The sequence below is a fragment of the Narcine bancroftii genome, chromosome 8 (assembly GCF_036971445.1).
Source record: "Narcine bancroftii isolate sNarBan1 chromosome 8, sNarBan1.hap1, whole genome shotgun sequence".
Classification (NCBI taxonomy): domain Eukaryota; kingdom Metazoa; phylum Chordata; class Chondrichthyes; order Torpediniformes; family Narcinidae; genus Narcine; species Narcine bancroftii.
In genome coordinates, this window is record NC_091476.1 from 148,143,979 (window position 1) to 148,164,526 (window position 20,548).

At 42.2% G+C, this 20,548-nt stretch overlaps 1 protein-coding gene and 1 long non-coding RNA gene across 8 annotated transcripts in view; one reads left to right on the forward strand and one right to left on the reverse strand.

Annotated features, from left to right (window-relative positions):
* mecr (mitochondrial trans-2-enoyl-CoA reductase) overlaps nucleotides 1–20,548 on the forward strand; it is a 55,641-nt gene that overhangs the window by 10,715 nt on the left and 24,378 nt on the right. For all 7 annotated transcript variants that reach the window (XM_069895248.1, XM_069895249.1, XM_069895250.1 and 4 more), the window contains exons 3-5: nucleotides 829–960; nucleotides 12,227–12,370; nucleotides 12,801–12,903. In XM_069895248.1, the coding sequence (XP_069751349.1) occupies nucleotides 829–960; nucleotides 12,227–12,370; nucleotides 12,801–12,903 (379 nt within the window). The remainder of the gene's footprint in view (nucleotides 1–828; nucleotides 961–12,226; nucleotides 12,371–12,800; nucleotides 12,904–20,548) is intronic.
* On the reverse strand, nucleotides 5,410–11,146 carry LOC138741347 (uncharacterized). Its single transcript, XR_011343463.1, has 3 exons — nucleotides 10,983–11,146; nucleotides 10,759–10,869; nucleotides 5,410–6,670 (listed from the first exon to the last, which is right to left on the reverse strand). It is a non-coding gene; the product is annotated as an uncharacterized lncRNA (long non-coding RNA).

Sequence of the window (20,548 nt, forward strand, 5' to 3'; positions counted from 1 at the left end):
CTCTTCTTTTGCCCTGTTGATCTGTTATAAGGCAGTGGACCCACATGATAATTAATTGCACTCTTCAATTGTAAGATGGTAATTCAGAAATTTACATTTAGTTCCCCTTCAGAAACTTTCATTAAATACATTAAAACTGACACACCAGCCATCCATATACTGTCTCAGAACGAGTCTGCCAATTTAACACTGGTGTAAATATTTTGTCACATCAATTTGAGACTAGACTGTCCATTTTATTTACAGAGAAAGTCAATGAAGATCATCATTTAGTGATGTATACTGATTTGGGATCGATGTTCCAAAAGTGAAATGTAATTTTTTTAATCTTTCTGTCTACCTGAAAATAACTAGGAAAAAAAAGTACACAATAAACCATTTGTGAAAATTGCTCGGAGCTGCCTTTTCCTCTTGTATTCCAATTTAGCCCAGAAGGTTAAATTAATACATGAAAGTCTTGAGGTACTGTGGATGAAGTAAACATAAACCTGGAGAAACTCAGCAGGCCCAAACTCTGGCGCCTGCCTACATTTTGCTCATCCCTTGATGAAGGGCTCAAGCCAGAAACATTAGTTATGTACATGGTGACTATATAAAGTACACTGTTTGACGTGCTAGTTGGATGCCTGGTTACATTTTGCTCATACCCTTGATGAGGGGCTCAAACCCAAAACGTTGGTTATGTATCTTTATCATTGTTGTATACTGTTTGACCAGCTGAGTTTCTCCACCTTTGTGTTTTTAGCCCAAAAGCCTGAGGAGTTAACAAAAACATCAACATTTCTGTGTAGTTGACTCATACCATATATTCAATTAATGTTTATTCAGGTACCTACCCTATTCTTCTCGATTTCCCAGCCGTCGGAGGCAATGAAGGTGTGGGACAAGTTCTGGAAATAGGCAGTAAAGTGACCAATGTGAAGCGAGGAGACTGGGTTATACCATCTGATGCAGGACTAGGTAAGTTTCTGTATTTCATGAGCTCTGGTTCAAATATGAAATAATGGTATTCTGTTGTAGTTATTTTTAGGGAAAGGAATATATAGAACAGTACAGCCCCTTCAACCCTATATTTAAAAATAGTTCCTGTATTTGTTGTGTAAGAGTAACAATGCATTTATAAAGTACTGTAACTTAAATTAAATTTAGACATGAAGCATGGTAACAGGCCCTTCCAGCCCATGAGCCCACACTCCCCTGTTATGAGCCCAAAGGACCCCAAAACCCAGCAGCAATAGATATTCACCAAGACAAATGGTTACTTAAAACAAAAGTTGCTTTTAATTATCTTTAAACATGAAAATAGAAACAAACTTTAACTTGTATTATTATTAACTTACTTAACCTAACCTAACCCCCTTCTAATTCTAAGCACACTTGTGTGTATAATGTGTGGTAAGTTCAGAAAAGTTCTTTGGTTCACAGTCCAATCTCATTTCTCATTCTTCCAGGTTCACTGGTTGCAGGCAGTTCTTTTACTGTGCACAGAATTTAACATGTACAAAGTTCACCAGGCTTTGGTCCTCGAAAGGTTACCACTCAGGAAGGTTCTTGTTGGTTTTCAGAGAGAGAGATGTATGTTGGTCCAGTACATCCACAACTGAAGTACTTCAATCAGTCACCTCAGTGTCTTGCTGATGAAACTTGCCCCATCAGAGTTCTCCAGATGATAACCTCTTTCTTTCAGGTCATCACAGAGTTCCTTTCTGTTTCTCTTATTTCAAGTTAAATATTAGACAGCCAAAGTCACTCTGGATATGAATTCTCCAGTATTTCAAATAAGATCTGTTTTAAAGTTTTTGTATGTAACCTACTCTAATTTTTCCCAATTTATCTCCCAAAAATATTTCTATATAGTCTGTCACATGTAACATGTAAAGACTATAGATGATAACCTGAAGATGTAGTGTATTTGGATTTTCAGAAGATATTTAACCAGATGCTTCATAAAACTCTGGTTACAAATAATATTGAGGTAATTTCATTAGCATGGATTAAACTTTGGTTGTTGTACAGAAGACAGAGTTGGAATAAATGTGCCTTTTTCTGACTGGAAGGTTGTAACTGGAGGAATGCCCTGTGTTATTTCATGTCCTTTAATTATTTACAACTAATTAATGAGCTGGAGAAGGGAACAGAGTATAAGATAACTAAATTTGTCAAAGAGTCATAATTAATGGGAGAGCATTTTACAGTAAGGATATTTTGACCAAGGAAAACTGCCTCAGGACCTTCGTGATGCCACCATCATCACCCTGTACAAAAACAAAGGCGAGAAATCAGACTGCTCAAACTACAGGGGAATCACGCTGCTCTCCATTGCAGGCAAAATCTTCGCTAGGATTCTCCTAAATAGAATAATACCTAGTGTCGCCGAGAATATTCTCCCAGAATCACAGTGCGGCTTTCACGCAAACAGAGGAACTACTGACATGGTCTTTGCCCTCAGACAGCTCCAAGAAAAGTGCAGAGAACAAAACAAAGGACTCTACATCACCTTTGTTGACCTCACCATGAGCAGGAAAGGGCTTTGGCAAATACTAGAGTGCATCGGATGCCCCCCAAAGTTCCTCAACATGGTTATCCAACTGCACGAAAACCAACAAGGTCGGGTCAGATACAGCAATGAGCTCTCTGAACCCTTCTCCATTAACAATGGCGTGAAGCAAGGCTGTGTTCTCGCACCAACCCTCTTTTCAATCTTCTTCAGCATGATGCTGAACCAAGCCATGAAAGACCTCAACAATGAAGACGCTGTTTACATCCGGTACCGCACGGATGGCAGTCTCTTCAATCTGAGGCGCCTGCAAGCTCACACCAAGACACAAGAGAAACTTGTCCGCGAACTACTCTTTGCAGACGATGCCGCTTTAGTTGCCCATTCAGAGCCAGCTCTTCAGCGCTTGACGTCCTGTTTTGCGGAAACTGCCAAAATGTTTGGCCTGGAAGTCAGCCTGAAGAAAACGGTCCTCCAACAGCCAGCTCCCCACCATGACTACCAGCCCCCCCACATCTCCATCGGGCACACAAAACTCAAAACGGTCAACCAGTTTACCTATCTCGGCTGCACCATTTCATCAGATGCAAGGATCGACAACGAGATAGACAACAGACTCGCCAAGGCAAATAGCGCCTTTGGAAGACTACACAAAAGAGTCTGGAAAAACAACCAACTGAAAAACCTCACAAAGATAAGCGTATACAGAGCCGTTGTCATACCCACACTCCTGTTCGGCTCCGAATCATGAGTCCTCTACCGGCATCACCTACGGCTCCTAGAACGCTTCCACCAGCGTTGTCTCCGCTCCATCCTCAACATTCATTGGAGCGCCTTCATCCCTAACGTCGAAGTACTCGAGATGGCAGAGGTCGACAGCATCGAGTCCACGCTGCTGAAGATCCAGCTGCGCTGGGTGGGTCACGTCTCCAGAATGGAGGACCATCGCCTTCCCAAGATCGTGTTATATGGCGAGCTCTTCACTGGCCACCGTGACAGAGGTGCACCAAAGAAGAGGTACAAGGACTGCCTAAAGAAATCTCTTGGTGCCTGCCACATTGACCACCGCCAGTGGGCTGATATCGCCTCAAACCGTGCATCTTGGCGCCTCACAGTTCGGCGGGCAGCAACCTCCTTTGAAGAAGACCGCAGAGCCCACCTCACTGACAAAAGGCAAAGGAGGAAAAACCCAACATCCAACCCCAACCAACCAATTTTCCCCTGCAACCGTGTCTGCCTGTCCCGCATCGGACTTGTCAGCCACAAACGAGCCTGCAGCTGACGTGGACATTTACCCCCTCCATAAATCTTCGTCCACGAAGCCAAGCCAAAGAGAGATTTTACAGTAAGGATACACAGGGATTGAATGAGTGGTGAAATTCTCTTCTAGATTTTAATACAAAGAATCAAAGGAATTTTATTTTCTAGATGTGTGCATTGATATCTTACAACAACATTGCATGCTAATTTTGAGATTAATACTAAAAATCATGAGGCAGTATGTTTGTGTAGTGATTAGCGCAACACTGTTACAACGCTAGTGACCTGGGTTTGTATTTGGTGCTGTCTGAAAGGAGTTTGTACTTTCTACTTGTGTCTGCTTGAGTTTCCTCCAGGTGCTCCGGTTTCCTCCCTCCCTTCAAAATGTAGAGGAGCTGCAAGTTAATTGGGCAGCATGGTTTCCTGGGGCAGAAGGGCCTGTTACCATGTTCCATGTCAAAATTTAAATTTCAAGTTTTGGATGAAATTCTTGGGCAACAGGGATTGCAGCCTATTGTGGAATGGTTAAATTTGAGAATGAGCAAGAGGCCAGGATAGAGGTACATTGGAGACACAAGACTGCAAATGATGGAATCTGGAGCAATAAGAATTGGCTACAGGAACCCAGCAGGTCAAGCAGCATCTGTGGGTAGATGCAAGAGGGAGGGGCTGTGAAAAGGAATTGTTAATATTTGAGTCAAAAGCCTTAATCAAGACTGATTAGGGAGATGGGGTAAATGAGATTATAAAAAAAATATGAAAATGAAGATGTAGATAGCAGGTATTCATTAGGAACCGTATCCTTGATCAATGCCTCTATATGCTAGTTTGCTTCTCAATCCCTGATAGACTGCTTTTTCCTTAAATATGTATCAAACCTACCATTGTGCTACATTTGTGGATCTATTGACATCCCCTGCTGGGCTCCTCTCTTCCACTACACTTATTAATATTTTCCACTTGATATATTTTCTCTTCCTTGGCATTACCTCACACTTCTGTGGATTGAATTGCATTCACTGTTTCACTGGGTACCCAGCCCATTAATTTCGTACAACAACACTGATTTTCTGTTTCACTAGCAATCGCACTGCTAATTTTGGCAAAACAAACATGGCCCTCCATGTTCAAATCATCAGTATTTACCATGAAAAGCAATATGCCTAAAAATGCACCCAATGGAATCCTGGATAAAGGCCACCAGTCACTTAAAATCCTGTTACCATTACACTTTTATTTCAACTTTCTATTTCTTTTAGATCCAATGGGCTTTTCCTTTTCCTATCAATTATGCGCTATCTGGGACTTTATAGAACACATTGTTAAATCCATGCAGACTGAGTCAAATGCATTGAAAATTCTCAGCAACTTCCCCAAAAATTCAGACAATTTAGCAGATATATCCTCTTAACAAATCTACGGCAGACTACTTGATCAGCTTGCTTCTCACTAAATCAGCCATTCTCAACCTTTTTTTTGTTATTATTCTCCCCCTAGAACTGCTTAACGTTTATGAACCCTCTTTCCTGTGAAGCAGTTATGTTTGGTTCTGTTCTGGGTAAACTTGTACCTCTCACTTTGTTCGTTTTAGATTGGTCACAGTGTTTGAGCTACCGAAAGAAAACAGAGACATACACCGAAAGCACTTCAGTTTACACAAATCTTTATTACAAAGTCTTAAGCAGATTTCAAACTACAATATGCAAGCCCTCCCCAATCATACTTAACAACGCCTGGACTGGTCCCAACTGCCAAAGCGAGGCAATGACGGCACACTTGTAGTAGGTTGCCGGGGCGCCGGTAGCAGCTTCGTCACCTCCCCCGACCAGGACGTTGCTCGGACTCTGGCTGTTCTTTGTTCTTGACAAGGGGTGTTCCCACCCCTCGGAGAGTCTAAACTTCAGCAGCAGGACCACAGGCTTATATACCCCAAAAACAATTAATCATGCGCCTAATCCTTCTAACATTTGTCAGTCAAAATCAAAACTGAACATACTATTCTACAATTTAGAAGATTAATTATTATGGAACCAGGATGCTATGATTTCCTGGTTTATCTCGTAGATACAAAGACTTATTAAAACTTCTCAGACTTTGCAATGCCATGCTATCCTACATTTAGGAAAGAACAATTAATCATGCGCCTACTCCTTTTAACATTTGTTAGTCAAAATCAAAGCTGAACATACTATCCTACAATTTAGAAGATTAATTATTATGGAACCAGGATGCTACGATTTCCTGGTTTATCTCGTAGATACAAAGACTTATTAAAACTTCTCGAGCAAGACAGGTTGTGACCAATTCGTCAATTTCAGAGTGTCGCATTTGACAACTGCTTTCCCTGGGCCTCATAGTGGAATTCCATTTCAAAGTGTATATTCAGATAAATCCCCATGGCTGAGTTTAATTACATCTGCTATTTCTGAAAGTAAGGTGACCTGAGTGTGGCACCAGTGTCGTCAGTTCCACATAAGCAAAAAGCATCTGGGCACATGGTTTTAATCCTCCATTACATTCCACCCCTTGGTCACAATCTGTCATTTGTGAGGCCTAACCAGTATTTGAGTACAGAGGGAGCGAAAAAGAGAAATCAAAACAACAACAATTACAAAGATAAGCAATGACACGAACAACCAACGGATAGTGTAGCCCACTCCCCCAAATGTAGCAGTTAGCCATGAGAAAGGATTCCACCCAAAGCTCATATTGTCCTTATGGGCCGCAGTACCCAGACGCTGAAGCTGACGAACAGATTTGGAAACATGCTTAACAATATCAGATATATTAGTGGATACATCGGGCCGTGTCCCCCACGGGCAACTACCTCGGAACGTCCTCGACATTACAAATCCAATTGCTGGCATCAAAGCAGTGGTTAAGCCAGATCAGCAGGAGCACAAGATGGAGGACCTGGAACAAAGAAGCCTGACATATGTCACTCACGATGCCGTAAGCCTTCAGTATTTAAACAAACTAAACCATCCTGTCCCTCAATAGCTACCCACCGAGTGTTACCCTGGGCAGGTGTCACTATTTCCCCTTTTACAGGAGGCCCACTACCTGATGGTGCCACCCATACCTTTTGTCCGGCATTCTCTGGCTCAGGAATGGGGGGCAATGACTGTTTTTCCTCTGGATTAGGCTGTAGTTCAGAAGTGTGAAAAAGTCGGTGAAAAGGTGTACCTCGCTTCAAAGGGCGATGATTCAAATTGTCGACTGCCTGCTGCAGCACATGGCACCACCCCTTCAGGGTCCCCAGTGGTGTTAACAAACGTATTTGTTCCTTCAGTAAGCCATTCATTCGTTTAACTAACCCGGCAGCCTGCGGGTAATAAGGAATATGGTGGACCCATAAAATACTGTTGTCAGCTGCCCAAACACAGATTGCCTTCCCGGAGAAGTGCGAGCCATTATCAGACTGAATTTCCTCTGGTACATCATAAACGAGAAATTAAATGGTTTAGTCCTTGGATAGTGCTAGCTTGGTCAGCCGTCTTGGTGGGAAAAGCAAAAACCAGGCCCGAAAAGGTGTCAACCATTACTAGGACGTAACGTTTACCCATACAGTCTGGCATAGGGCCTCTGTAATCAATTTGCCAGACCGCAGCTGAGGGAGCACCCCGTCTTATTCGGCCATGCGGACCTGGAGGAACGGTGCGGGACTTCACAAGCTGGCATGCTGTGTGTGTCCGCACGACCATGCAGACATTGTTCTGATGGATGAGTAAGGCATGTGTACGGGCCCACATAGCTGATCCTTTCTCCCCTAAATGGCCACTCTGTTCATGTGCCCATCGAGCCAGGGGGACGGTATCGGCGTGGCTGATAGTGGCAAGCTGATCTGCTACTGCATTATGTTGTGCCATGTTCGTCGTCACATTGGTATGGGTGTCAACGTGATATACGGTTACCTCACGATGATGGGAAGCATCCCACAACAGCTGCCACAACTGTTTGCCCCATACTGGGCGGTCATGTATCAGCCAGTCATTCTTTTGCCAATCAGGCATCCATACCACTAGTCCATTAGCCACAGCCCAGGAATCAGTAAACAAGCGAAGAGGGTGATCATGGGGGTCTAGTGGTAAAGTGACCACCTTCAACTCAGCAAACTGACTGGAGCCACCATCCTCCTTCTCCAATAAGTGAGTTCCTGACCTGGGATGGTAAGCCACCGCCTTCCACTTCTGCTTACCTTGCACCCACCGGCTGCTACCATCAGTAAACCAGGCGTCCTCTTGTTCTGCTTCCTGTACCATCTCTTCCGTGGCCCCTTGGATCATCACATCATCAATATAATGGTGAATTGAGAGGGAAGGCGATACTGGCACCGTCTCCAAATCACGGGCAATTAGGCTGTGGCAAATAGTGGGAGAGTGTACATAGCCCTGAGGGAGGTGGGTGAAGGTATACTGGCGCCCCTTCCAGCTAAAGGCAAACTGATCCTGTGAGACCTCAGCTATAAGAATACTGAAGAAGGCATTAGCAAGATCAATGACAGCAAACCATGTTCCTGAGTTCCCAGTAGCAATGTTTTCAATAAGGGTAACAATGTCCGGAACTGCCGAAGCAAGTGGTGGGGCATGTTTGTTCAAAAAACGATAGTCAACTGTCATTCTCCAGGAGCCATCCGGCTTCTGGACCGGCCAAAAAGGGCTATTAAAGGGCGACGTTGCGGGCCTCACTACCCCTTCTTCTTGCAAAGCATTTATGGTGGCAGTAATCTCTTCCTGCCCCCCAGGGAGGCGATATTGTGGAATGCATACTGGGAGGAGGCCCCATCACAGGATCCCACTTAGCCTGACCCACAACTAGTCTTTTAGTAATAGTCTGAATTCCAAATGCAAATCCCCCTTGTATTAAGTATTAAGGGCCGTACCGGCCAACATATTAATACCCAGGATACACTCGTCAGTGGCAACCACCAGGGCATGTAAGCATATAGGGGAAGGGCCATCATCCACCGTGGCGCGGACTTTTATTTCCTTCGCCAGGGTGATCGCTCTTCCCATCCCCTCTATTCGAAATGTCGGTCCTGTCTAGAGGTCAGGGTTACCCGGAATCACCGAGTGCTCCGCACTGGTATCGACCAAGGCCAAATATTGGCGGTCATAACCCCCACCCCAATGGATTGTTAACAACATGTAGAGCCGCGGGTCCCCGTGTATCCTCCGTGTCTCAATAGAGTAGACACGTGGGCCCTGCCCACACCCTCATGCTTTAGTAGGGTTCGGGGGCTTCCAGGCCCACATGCCACTATGATCCATTAGAGCCTTTTTAACCATTTGTTCTATCTCATCACGGGTAACTGGAGCAAGAGAAGCTGGCTTGATGGGAGCAGCAGTGGGAACAGAAGGCACAGCTGGGCCAGGAGGACTCAACAGCTGAGGAAGATGTTCCCCTGCCTTCCTCTTATAAAGGGCATAAAGGACTGCAGTAGGTTTCCCATCAATATCACTTTTAGGTACGCCTAACTTTAACAAGGTTAGAAAAAGGTCCTTTCTTGTCGGTCCGTTATTAGTAGCAGCCCCTCTCTTTTCATCCTGCTTGTCTGATGTAACCTGGGCTGGACGTGAGTGGATTTTACTTCCCAACTCTAATTCTCTAAGCCCAGATAAGGCGTGCACCGCCTCAGATACAAGGTGCCCAATTAGCGGACTAGTTACGGACAGAACCAGTCCCCGTACAGTGGGTTGTGCGGAACGAACCAATCGGGTGTGCATTCCAGCTGTGAATATCTCTTCATCAGGGCTCCCCCCATGTACCCACAGCCTCAAACGCCCTGCATACAAGGCAGAGGCCAGGGTCTGCTGACGAATTACTGCTATACCCTCCTCTGGGGTGCCCCAATTGTTCTGCAAATGTAAATCCCAATCTACTGGTGATGGGTATACCCGTAGCAGGGCATCCCCTAGAGTGGCAAGTAAGTAATCCATCTCTCTTCCTCTACCCCGCAGCTCAGCAGTGACCCAGATATCAGTAGTCAATGTTCCTAATCCCAACAAATCCTCAGAGGTTAAATATACATTACCCCCTCCTTGCTCCCAAACACGCAGGAGCCAGGCTGCCAGAGTTTCTCCCGCCTTTTGCCTAAATCGATCTCCAATGGCAGCCAGCTCTTTTACAGAGAAGTCACGGATCATTGACGGCTCTTCACCTCTGCTCCCACTTTGGCCCACAGGGTCCTTTGCCCAGTGGTCGGGACGAGGCCTAGGCCATCCCATAGAGGGAGTAGGCCATAGAGCATAAGCAGGGGTTCGGGTATTTTCCCCTGGGTCCGCTTGGGAGATCGGGGTATCTATCCCTTCAATCTCTTCCCTTACATCATCCCCCCTGCCGTCTGTTTGGGAAGTCTGCTGCCTTATGGGGCGGGCATGAACAGCAGGTGGAGAGGGTAGTATGTTAGGCACATGCTGAGGAGTATCTGCATTATTGCCATGGTCATCATTCCAGATATTCCCGTCCCATTCATCAATTACATCAGGATCGTCGCCATTCCTTATCATGGCACGAATACGATGTGGATCGGGTTCTACTCCATGCCTTTCTTTATCTGCACAGAGCTGCTGCCGGAGTTTAATATTACGGCAGATCGCTTGGACATGCTTATCCTCCCATTCTTTGGCTCGGTCCTGACTGGTGCAAACAATCTCACTCATCATGGAACAGCGTTGTCGCAGGGCTTCTAGCTCCTCGTCTAGTTGCTCTCTCTTATGCTGAGATTCTACTTCTCACTGAACTGATTCTGCTTCACGCTGAACGGAGTGGCGTAAGGCTGTGGCCAGCAGCCAAAAACCATCCGTCAGTGTCCTCTTTTTACCAGGAAATTTACTTTCTCGAAGGAGAGTGGCAACCCGCTCTCCCAGAGGTGCACTTGATGGGTCTAACTTCTCATCCCAACTGAGGGGTGGTCCCAACAAAGACAGGATATTGGCCAACATGCCAAACCCATGGTTTTTGGAAGTCCATCCCGGAATCAAGAACTGCTCAGGGCTCACCTCTTTCTTTCGGCGAAACATCTTGAGACCAATCCTGCTCTCAGCGCCAATTGTTCTGGGTAAACTTGTACCTCTCACTTTGTTCGTTTTAGATTGGTCACAGTGTTTGAGCTATCGAAAGAAAACAGAGACATACACCGAGAGCACTTCAGTTTACACAAATCTTTATTACAAAGTCTTAAGCAGATTTCAAACTACAATATACAAGCCCTCCCCAATCATACTTAACAACGCCTGGACTGGTCCCAACTGCCAAAGCGAGGCAATGACGGCACACTTGTAGTAGGTTCCTGAGGCGCTGGTAGCAGCTTCTTCACCTCCCCCGACCGGGACGTTGCTCGGACTCTGGCTGTTCTTCCTTCTTGACAAAGGGTGTTCCCACCCCTCGGAGAGTCTAAACTTCAGCAGCAGGACCACAGGCTTATATACCCCAAAAACAATTAATCATGCGCCTAATCCTTCTAACATTTGTCAGTCAAAATCAAAACTGAACATACTATTCTACAATTTAGAAGATTAATTATTATGAAACCAGGATGCTATGATTTCCTGGTTTATCTCGTAGATACAAAGACTTATTAAAACTTCTCAGTCTTTGCAATGCCATGCTATCCTACATTTAGGAAAGAACAATTAATCATGTGCCTACTCCTTTTAACATTTGTTAGTCAAAGTCAAAGCTGAACATACTATCCTACAATTTAGAAGATTAATTATTATGGAACCAGGATGCTACGATTTCCTGGTTTATCTCGTAGATACAAAGACTTATTAAAACTTCTCGAGCAAGACAGGCTGTGACCAATTCGTCAATTTCAGAGTGTTGCATTTGACAACTGTTTTCCCTGGGCCTCACAGTGGAATTCCATTTCAAAGTGTATCTTCAGATAAATCCCCATGGCTGAGTTTAATTACATCTGCTATTTCTGAAAGTAAGGTGACCTGAGTGTTGCCCCAGTGTCATCAGTTCCACATAAGCAAAAAGCATCTGGGCACATGGTTTTAATCCTCCATTACAGGTTCCTTCTGTACTTCTAATGACTATGTAAAAAACAAAAAATATTTGTGTTATGTGAGGTGAAAAGAAAACAAGGATTTACTTAAATATGCTGTGGCCCCCGTTGAGAATGGCTCTTCTAATAGCCCATCTCTATTTTTGGGAAAAAAAAGATGCAATTATGGTCCTTCAATCCTCCATCAACAAATTGGAAAATGATACCAATTGATATATGAACTATATCTGGTCCAAATACTTGTTTAAATATTCAGATATTTTCCCAGTTCATTTTCAATGAAAATAAGTAATAACCAAAGAATAAGTCACCATCACTAATAGATTGAATTAATGTGGGAAATTTTGTTTTGGTGCATTAAATGCAGATAACATATTATGTATTAAATTGCAAATTTTGATGATGAATTATTTACATCCTGTTTAAGAAACTTTTAAGATTTGTTATTTTAACAGGGACATGGAGGACAGAGGCAGTGGGCCATGTGAATAATTTTATTAAGATTCCAAATACCATCCCTCTTCAATGTGCAGCAACTTTGAGCATCAATCCATGTACTGCATACAGAATGTTGTATGACTTTGAATCTTTGAAGCCTGGTATGTATCCTCGTTCAATTGTAAGTTGTTAATGAATCTACAGATGAGTGATTGCCAAAACTATTCATTTTAAAAATAGCATAAAAATAATGGTGGCACCAGACATTTTACTGGAAGGAGCTTCAAAATCATTAAATTAGTTATGATCCTGCCACATCTTTGGTATTTCATGTTAGACCAAGAACTCTATAAAACAGCAAATTCTATATTGTTCACTTTTGACACTCATTTGGGTTTTTCACAGATATCTTGGATAATAGTAGTGGGTGAAATGCTTGCATTTGGCCTGATTCTGGCATGGAGAATATTCTTTCCATTGCATGTTAACAATTAAAATGTGAAATGGTTTATTATCAGCAGATCATTTTCAGCTTCAGTAAATGTTTTTAAAAATTTTATCAAAAGATAGATACATTCTGTTGATTTGCAGGTGACTCTGTGATACAGAATGCTGCCAACAGTGGAGTGGGCCAAGCAATAATTCAGATAGCCAAAGATATGAGATTAAAGACCATTAATATAATCAGGGATAGGTAAGTATTTAATAACTTTTGTAAAACTCTGCCCGATTTGCAAAGAAACACAAAACCAGTTTTAGAAACAGTTTTAATACTTCAATTATAGCACCAGTGGGAGAGAGAGACACTATGAAATATCAGTGATTTTCCTATAGTGCTGTTACCCTGTCTCAAAGTTCATACAGAAATGGGTCAATTTATATCGTAAATTTTAGATCAATGCCTACATATGACTTCACATGTTCTAACAAATTGGAAACAGCTTTCACATTTTTTCATGGACTTAGAATTTTTTTGTTTTAGCCAGAGATGTCTCCTAAACCTTTATTTACTCTTTAGCTTCAATTATTCATTCAATCCTATCACAACTAATGTCTCCTACAAATGAAGGATGTTTCTCTTTCTTGGTACAAAAGCCAATATAACTGATTTATGTGACAACCCTTCTGAGGAGATGTAAGCCTTGAGGTTTTTTTCAGAAGGTTCACTTTTAGTTTAAAAAGTTCATCGATAGTACAATCCCATAATCCTGAGCAATAAGACTTGGCCACATACAATGTAAAAACTACCAGAATTCTTTACAATGTCACAAAATAATGCTTAATTAACCACAAATCTGTTACACTTTTGTTCGTAGTGATGCTCATGAAATAACTGAATTTAATCAAGTTGAAGTATAAACTGCAAAGAGACTCAATTTACTATCATCTCACCAAGCTAGCCAAAGCATTTTTTCATTCATTGAAGAATTGAATCCTGATTTTATTATTGATTAAAATTTGCCCTTGATGAGCTTATTTACTGAACATATTGTGACTTTACACATAGAAATTCTGTTACAATATCATCCAAGGTTCCTGTGTGACAGAATTGTGCTATTATTAATCATTAGGTTCTTCTTTCTTTGGCTTGGCTTCGCGGACGAAGATTTATGGAGGGGGTAAAAAGTCCACGTCAGCTGCAGGCTCGTTTGTGGCTGACCAGTCCGATGCGGGACAGGCAGACACGATTGCAGCAGTTGCAAGGGAAAATTGGTTGGTTGGGGTTGGGTGTTGGGTTTTTCCTCCTTTGCCTTTTGTCAGTGAGGTGGGCTCTGCGGTCTTCTTCAAAGGAGGCTGCTGCCCGCCAAACTGTGAGGCGCCAAGATGCACGGTTTGAGGCGTTATCAGCCCACTGGCGGTGGTCAATGTGGCAGGCACCAAGAGATTTCTTTAGGCAGTCCTTGTACCTTTTCTTTGGTGCACCTCTGTCACGGTGGCCAGTGGAGAGCTCGCCATATAATACGATCTTGGGAAGGCGATGGTCCTCCATTCTGGAGACGTGACCCATCCAGCACAGCTGGATCTTCAGCAGCGTGGACTCGATGCTGTCGACCTCTGCCATCTCGAGTACCTCGACGTTAGGGGTGTGAGCGCTCCAATGGATGTTGAGGATGGAGCGGAGACAACGCTGGTGGAAGCGTTCTAGGAGCCGTAGGTGGTGCCGGTAGAGGACCCATGATTCGGAGCCGAACAGGAGTGTGGGTATGACAACGGCTCTGTATACGCTTATCTTTGTGAGGTTTTTCAGTTGGTTGTTTTTCCAGACTCTTTTGTGTAGTCTTCCAAAGGCGCTATTTGCCTTGGCGAGTCTGTTGTCTATCTCATTGTCGATCCTTGCATCTGATGAAATGGTGCAGCCGAGATAGGTAAACTGGTTGACCGTTTTGAGTTTTGTGTGCCCGATGGAGATGTGGGGGGGCTGGTAGTCATGGTGGGGAGCTGGCTGATGGAGGACCTCAGTTTTCTTCAGGCTGACTTCCAGGCCAAACATTTTGGCAGTTTCCGCAAAGCAGGACGTCAAGCGCTGAAGAGCTGGCTCTGAATGGGCAACTAAAGTGGCATCATCTGCAAAGAGTAGTTCACGGACAAGTTTCTCTTGTGTCTTGGTGTGAGCTTGCAGGCGCCTCAGATTGAAGAGACTGCCATCCGTGCGGTACCGGATGTAAACAGCGTCTTCATTGTTGGGGTCTTTCATGGCTTGGTTCAGCATCATGCTGAAGAAGATTGAAAAGAGGGTTGGGGCCAGAACACAGCCTTGCTTCACGCCATTGTTAATGGAGAAGGGTTCAGAGAGCTCATTGCTGTATCTGACCCGACCTTGTTGGTTTTCGTGCAGTTGGATAATCATGTTGAGGAACTTTGGTTAAAATTATATATATATTTATTAGAAAAGACTGTGGGTGAACAGGGAAAGAATCATATGCACACAAAAACGATTCTGAGAGATGATATGTCTGCTAATTCATTGTTCAGTTAAAGCTGTATAAACAACCATAAAAGTCAGAAGTGATTCTCCATTGCAACTAAAGACAATGATGTTTGCTGGGAGTGACATCTGTTCAAACAGGCAGGGTTTTTCTTCAATGACCTGTGCAAACAAATCAGAGGCATTGGCTTGTAAACCTTTGGAAGAGTGGAACTTTAAACAAAATCAGCAGTGATGTCATGACATGTAATTATAATGGCGGGAAGACATCTTTAATATTGCACCAGTTTCATCTGAAGTCAGAAATGGAGTAACATTCTGTAAGATGGACACAGTTGTTGCTTCTCCTTGTCCAGGGAGAGGAATGATGCTGTAGGTATTGTAATAGTCACTTATGACTGACTCAATTCTGGATAAAAGAAAGCAAGATCATTCTTGTTTCTGGATCATAACCATTTTGATGGTTATTTCATCTGACTTGTGCCTGAGTTTGTGGAATCATCATGTGAAATACAAGTTCCAAAACCTCCACGCAGTCGTATGAAGAAACATTTATTTGAAAGCAAATCTAGAAGAATTTGTGAGTTTGAGAACTTTTCAACAGCAGTTTAAAGACTGAGTTTCAACCCAAAATATTTCTGAGACTGAATTTTAAAATTATCTCTTCAGAATTGTGTTTGAACTATAAAGGATTTGCACACACAACCACACACACACACATTTGCACATAGTGGGGTTAGTTTAGAGTTAAGTAAGCAGCACTTACCCTCCCACCCCCCCCCCCCTCATTCACTACAGCACTCACCCCACACCCCCTGTTCACAGCAGCACTCACCCCCATGCTCCTCCATTCATGGCAGCACTCACCCCAACTATCATGTTATAATGCGATTCCACTGTATTAATGGTCTTATCTTGAAATGTCTCAGGGTTGAACCGCCCGGTTAAACATCAAAAGATCTTTTCACATATTAGAATGTTTCAACTAGAGATTATTTTCTTACAAGAAACCTATCTTCATGTATCTGATACCTTGTACCTTTTGAACTTTTGGAGGAGACAACAATTTCACTCAGCATTTATGAATAAATCTAGAGAAGTTTCAATCCTGATCAGTCAGTCAGTGCTGTTAATTAAACATGAGGTTATGGCCGACTCTAATGGTCATTTTCTTATTCTGTCTGGTAAACTATATAATAAGCTTCATAATATAAGCTTTGAAAATATAATAAGCATTATATTTTTGTTAACATTTTTAGTCCTAATACTGAAGACCCACTTTTTAAAAAAATGCCTCTTTTTCTCCTTTAACCGATTTAAATATGTACTCTTTGGTAATAGGCGGCGATTTAAATTGTTGAGTTGACCTTGTTCTTGACTGCTTGTCTCATAAAATTGCTAATTTATACAAGTCAGCTATACTTAAAAATTATTTTATGCCACAATCTGACATTATTGACATATGGAGATTTTTCCATCCCGATAATAAGGAATTCTTTTTTTTTCTGATGTCCGCAATACATATTCACATATTGATTACTTTCTTTTTTTGTAATGTTTTATTTATGATTTTCCAAACTTAAACTCAAACAGTTATCAATATTATCGGTTAATATTGACAATATCAATAATGATTAAAATTATCAATTTAGTACAAGATTTTCTGTAGAGTTCAAGCTTTTTCTGTCCCCTTCCCTCTCTCCCCCCCCCCCCCCCCCCACCCTCCACATTTAACACTTAACCAATCACAGTTACACACAACATTTGGGATGTTCACAACAAAGGTATGAAACATATATCGGGGGTTTAAGGGTTTGTCATGTCACACCGACAGTACTCAGGCTGTTTTATTTTTCTTGACATTTCCTGCTTGGGATGGGACGCAACCCCCACCCCGCCAATTGAGGGGTAACAGGGAAGGTTACACACAATAATTGTGCTATTGAATTTAGGTATGGTTACCAAATTTTTAAAAAGTGTTATACTTTTTCCTTAAGTAATTTTCTCCAGGGAACACAGCTTTGCATTTCATATTGATTATTTTCTTATGGACCAATAATTAATTTCTTCTGTGACTTTTGTACTTACGAGAGCATATTAATTTCTGACCACTCTCCAGTGATTTTGTCTATTGATATTCCAGATTTACCTAGAATTCTTAAACAGTGGTGGTTGAACACCTTTTTATTATTGAATCTTGTTTTTTTTAAATCCGTGAAAGATCAAATCACCTTTTTTTTAAAAAAAGTAAAAACTCCTCTCTGGAGGTTTCCGTTTGAGTAGTCTGGGATGCTTTTAATGTTTTTACCAGAGGTCAAATAATTAATTTATGGCTAATATTAAAAATAAGGGTAATTCTGAGAGGGATGATTTGGCCAATCAGCTGAAGTGTATTGACCAACAACATGCTTAACAACAAAACCTGAGGTTTTTAAAAGAAGGGTTGAACTTAAAACTAAAAACTACTTACTTCTTACCTACCCTAGAGAGAGCCAACTTTTAAAAAGTAAATCTATGTTTTACATGCATGGAGAAAAGGCTGGAAATCTTTTAGCTAGCCAAATTAAAAATTATACGGCTAAACAGTTTATTACTGAGATTCATAGAGACAAGGGTAATATTACTAATGATCATGCTGAAAAAAAATGACATTTTCTCTCAGTTTTACTCCAAGTTATACAGTTCTAATTCAAACAAAGACCAAATTTCTATGTTGCATTTCTTGGATAGGTTTACTATTCCTACTGCTTCAGAGAGTAAAATAAAGCTGAAACAGCCTATCTCTAACCAGGAGATTGCTGCAGCTATTAACTCTTTGAAATCTGGTTAGCTCTCTGGTCCTGACGGCTTCTCAGTGGAGTTTTATAAAACATTTTTCCATTTATTGAAACCTCATTTGGATTCGGACTTTACTCCGTTAGAGGGAAGTTGCCCGAAACTATTATGAAGCCTCAATTTCTCTTATTGCTACAAAGAATAAGAACCCATTAGACTGTTCTTTCTACAGACCAATTTCCTGTTTAAATCCTTATTTGGATTCGGTCTTTACTCCGTTAGAGGGAAGTTGCCCGAAACTTTTATGAAGCCTCAATTTCTCTTATTGCTACAAAGAATAAGAACCCATTAGACTGTTCTTTCTACAGACCAATTTCCTGTTTAAATCCTCATTTGGATTCGGTCTTTACTCTGTTAGAGGGAAGTTGCCCGAAACTTTTATGAAGCCTCAATTTCTCTTATTGCTACAAAGAATAAGAACCCATTAGACTGTTCTTTCTACAGACCAATTTCCTGTTTAAATATTGACATTAAGATATTGTCCAAGATTTTAGCCTGTAGGTTAGAAAATATTATGCCTCTTGTCATCTCTGAGGATCAAACTTGATTTATTAAGAGATGTTATTCACAATTTAGTATTCATCGTTTGTTAGATAGTCTTTGCTCCCCTACAATTACGTCCTCTGAATGTATTATTTCTTTAGAGGTTTAGAAAGCTTTTGATAGAGTGGAATAGGAATACTTATTTGCTGTGCTCAAGAAATTTAATTTTGGTCCCCAATTTATCAATTAGATTAAATTGATATATTTATCTCCTACAGCTTCAATATTTACTAACTCAATTAAATCTAAACCTTTTAAATTGGAACCAGACAGGGTTGCCCTTCAAGTCAATTATTATTTAATTTGGCTTTGGAACCGCTTGCGGTGGCCTTTTAGCAATAGGCTAATAGCTCAGGAATCAGAGGAGCAGGAAGTGTCCATTAGGTGCTTCTTTAAGCAGATGATTTTTTTTTTGTATATATATCGAATCCTGACCGATTGATTTAATCTATTTTATCCTTTCTTTACCAATTTAGTCAATTTTCAGGTTATAAATTAAATTTGCAGAAAAGTGCAATGTTCTTTTTGAATTCTTCCTGGTTTTTAGATTCCACTATTCCTTATAAAATAGTTAAAAATCAATTTAACTATCTATATGTCATAGACGGTGTGCTATGCAGCGAATGAAAGAAAAACCACATGGAAACTGTGAGTGAGCTGAACCAACCAACTGATTTTACCCCCCAACCCCACCGGAACCATTTGTCTCAGTTCGCGGGGGGAAAGACACTGGCCTGTGCCCTTGTGTCCATGAGGAAACGCCGCCATGAGTGCCAGTCCCATTGATAAAAGGAGGCTGTCTCGGCAGCCAACACCGTAGCCACCAGCGACTACCAGCTTCGGAATTTCCTGGATGGGAGCAAGGTGTGCAGCAGCAGGCTCCTGAACCCCACTTCTGATGGGGTCAGAAACACCACTGCTCCGTTTGAGTCTCCACCTGCTGCAGCTGTTGCCAGCCTCCTCGGTGGAGTGGGAGAGAGATGAGTCACTCGGTGTGACGCAGCAACTACATCAACAGGCACCCCACCATATTGCTTGGTGTGCCATAGGACATCCACAAAGGCTGCTAACCTGCGTGGATCACTGAAGTCATCATCCATGAAGAGTAGGCAGATTTCTTCTGGCATCTGAGCAATATCTGCTCAAATAGTAAGCGGGGACTGTGGCCATCCATTAACGCCAGCCTATTGTTCATAAGGGCAGACGGCATGCAGTCGCCCAGGATGTCCATATGGAGCAGCCATGCCACTTGCTTGCGGCAGGAAAGGACGAAGGTATGGATAAGGATCGCCTTAATTGCTCATACCTGTTGGTGGCCGGCGGCTGATGTAAGAAGTTGATGATTCGTCTGGCACTCTTCTGGTCGAGTGAACTGACCACGTAGTAATATCTTGAGGAGCCTGCGGTGATCTACCTGACCTGAAACTGGGCCTCAGCCTGTTTGAACCAAACTAGCGGCTGTGAGGTCCAAAAGGTTGGCAGCTTCAATGAGACTGCATTCTGTGCACTTGTCATTCATCGTGGGGTCCAAAATGCCGTTTTGGACTGTCAGGATCATCAGTGTAGTTGGTGTGCTATGCAGTGAACAAAAGAAAAATGACACTGAAGCTGTGAATGAGCTGAACCAACCAATTGATTTTACTGGAATTCTCCGAGAGCTTATCAGCATGAACCCCATGATCCTTTGTGTCCCCCCCCCGTCCCCCCCACCCCACCAGGACCATGGTGACGTCAACAAGTGCGAACCTGCACCTCTGTGACCCAGTTCGCTTGTGGATCAGTGCAGCCCACTACATGATTACCATTACTAAGAAATTTAATAATTTGTTTAAAGAAAACTTTCTTACCATAATGAATCATATCACTAAGTCCTTAACATAGTGGTCCCGTCTTTCAATGACATTAATTGGACTCGTCAATATTATCAAGATGAATATCTTACCTAAATTTTTATATATTTTTCAAGCTGCACCGGTTTTTGTTCCCAAAACCTTTTTTGATTCACTGGACTCTTTATTCTCTTATATGAAAAAAT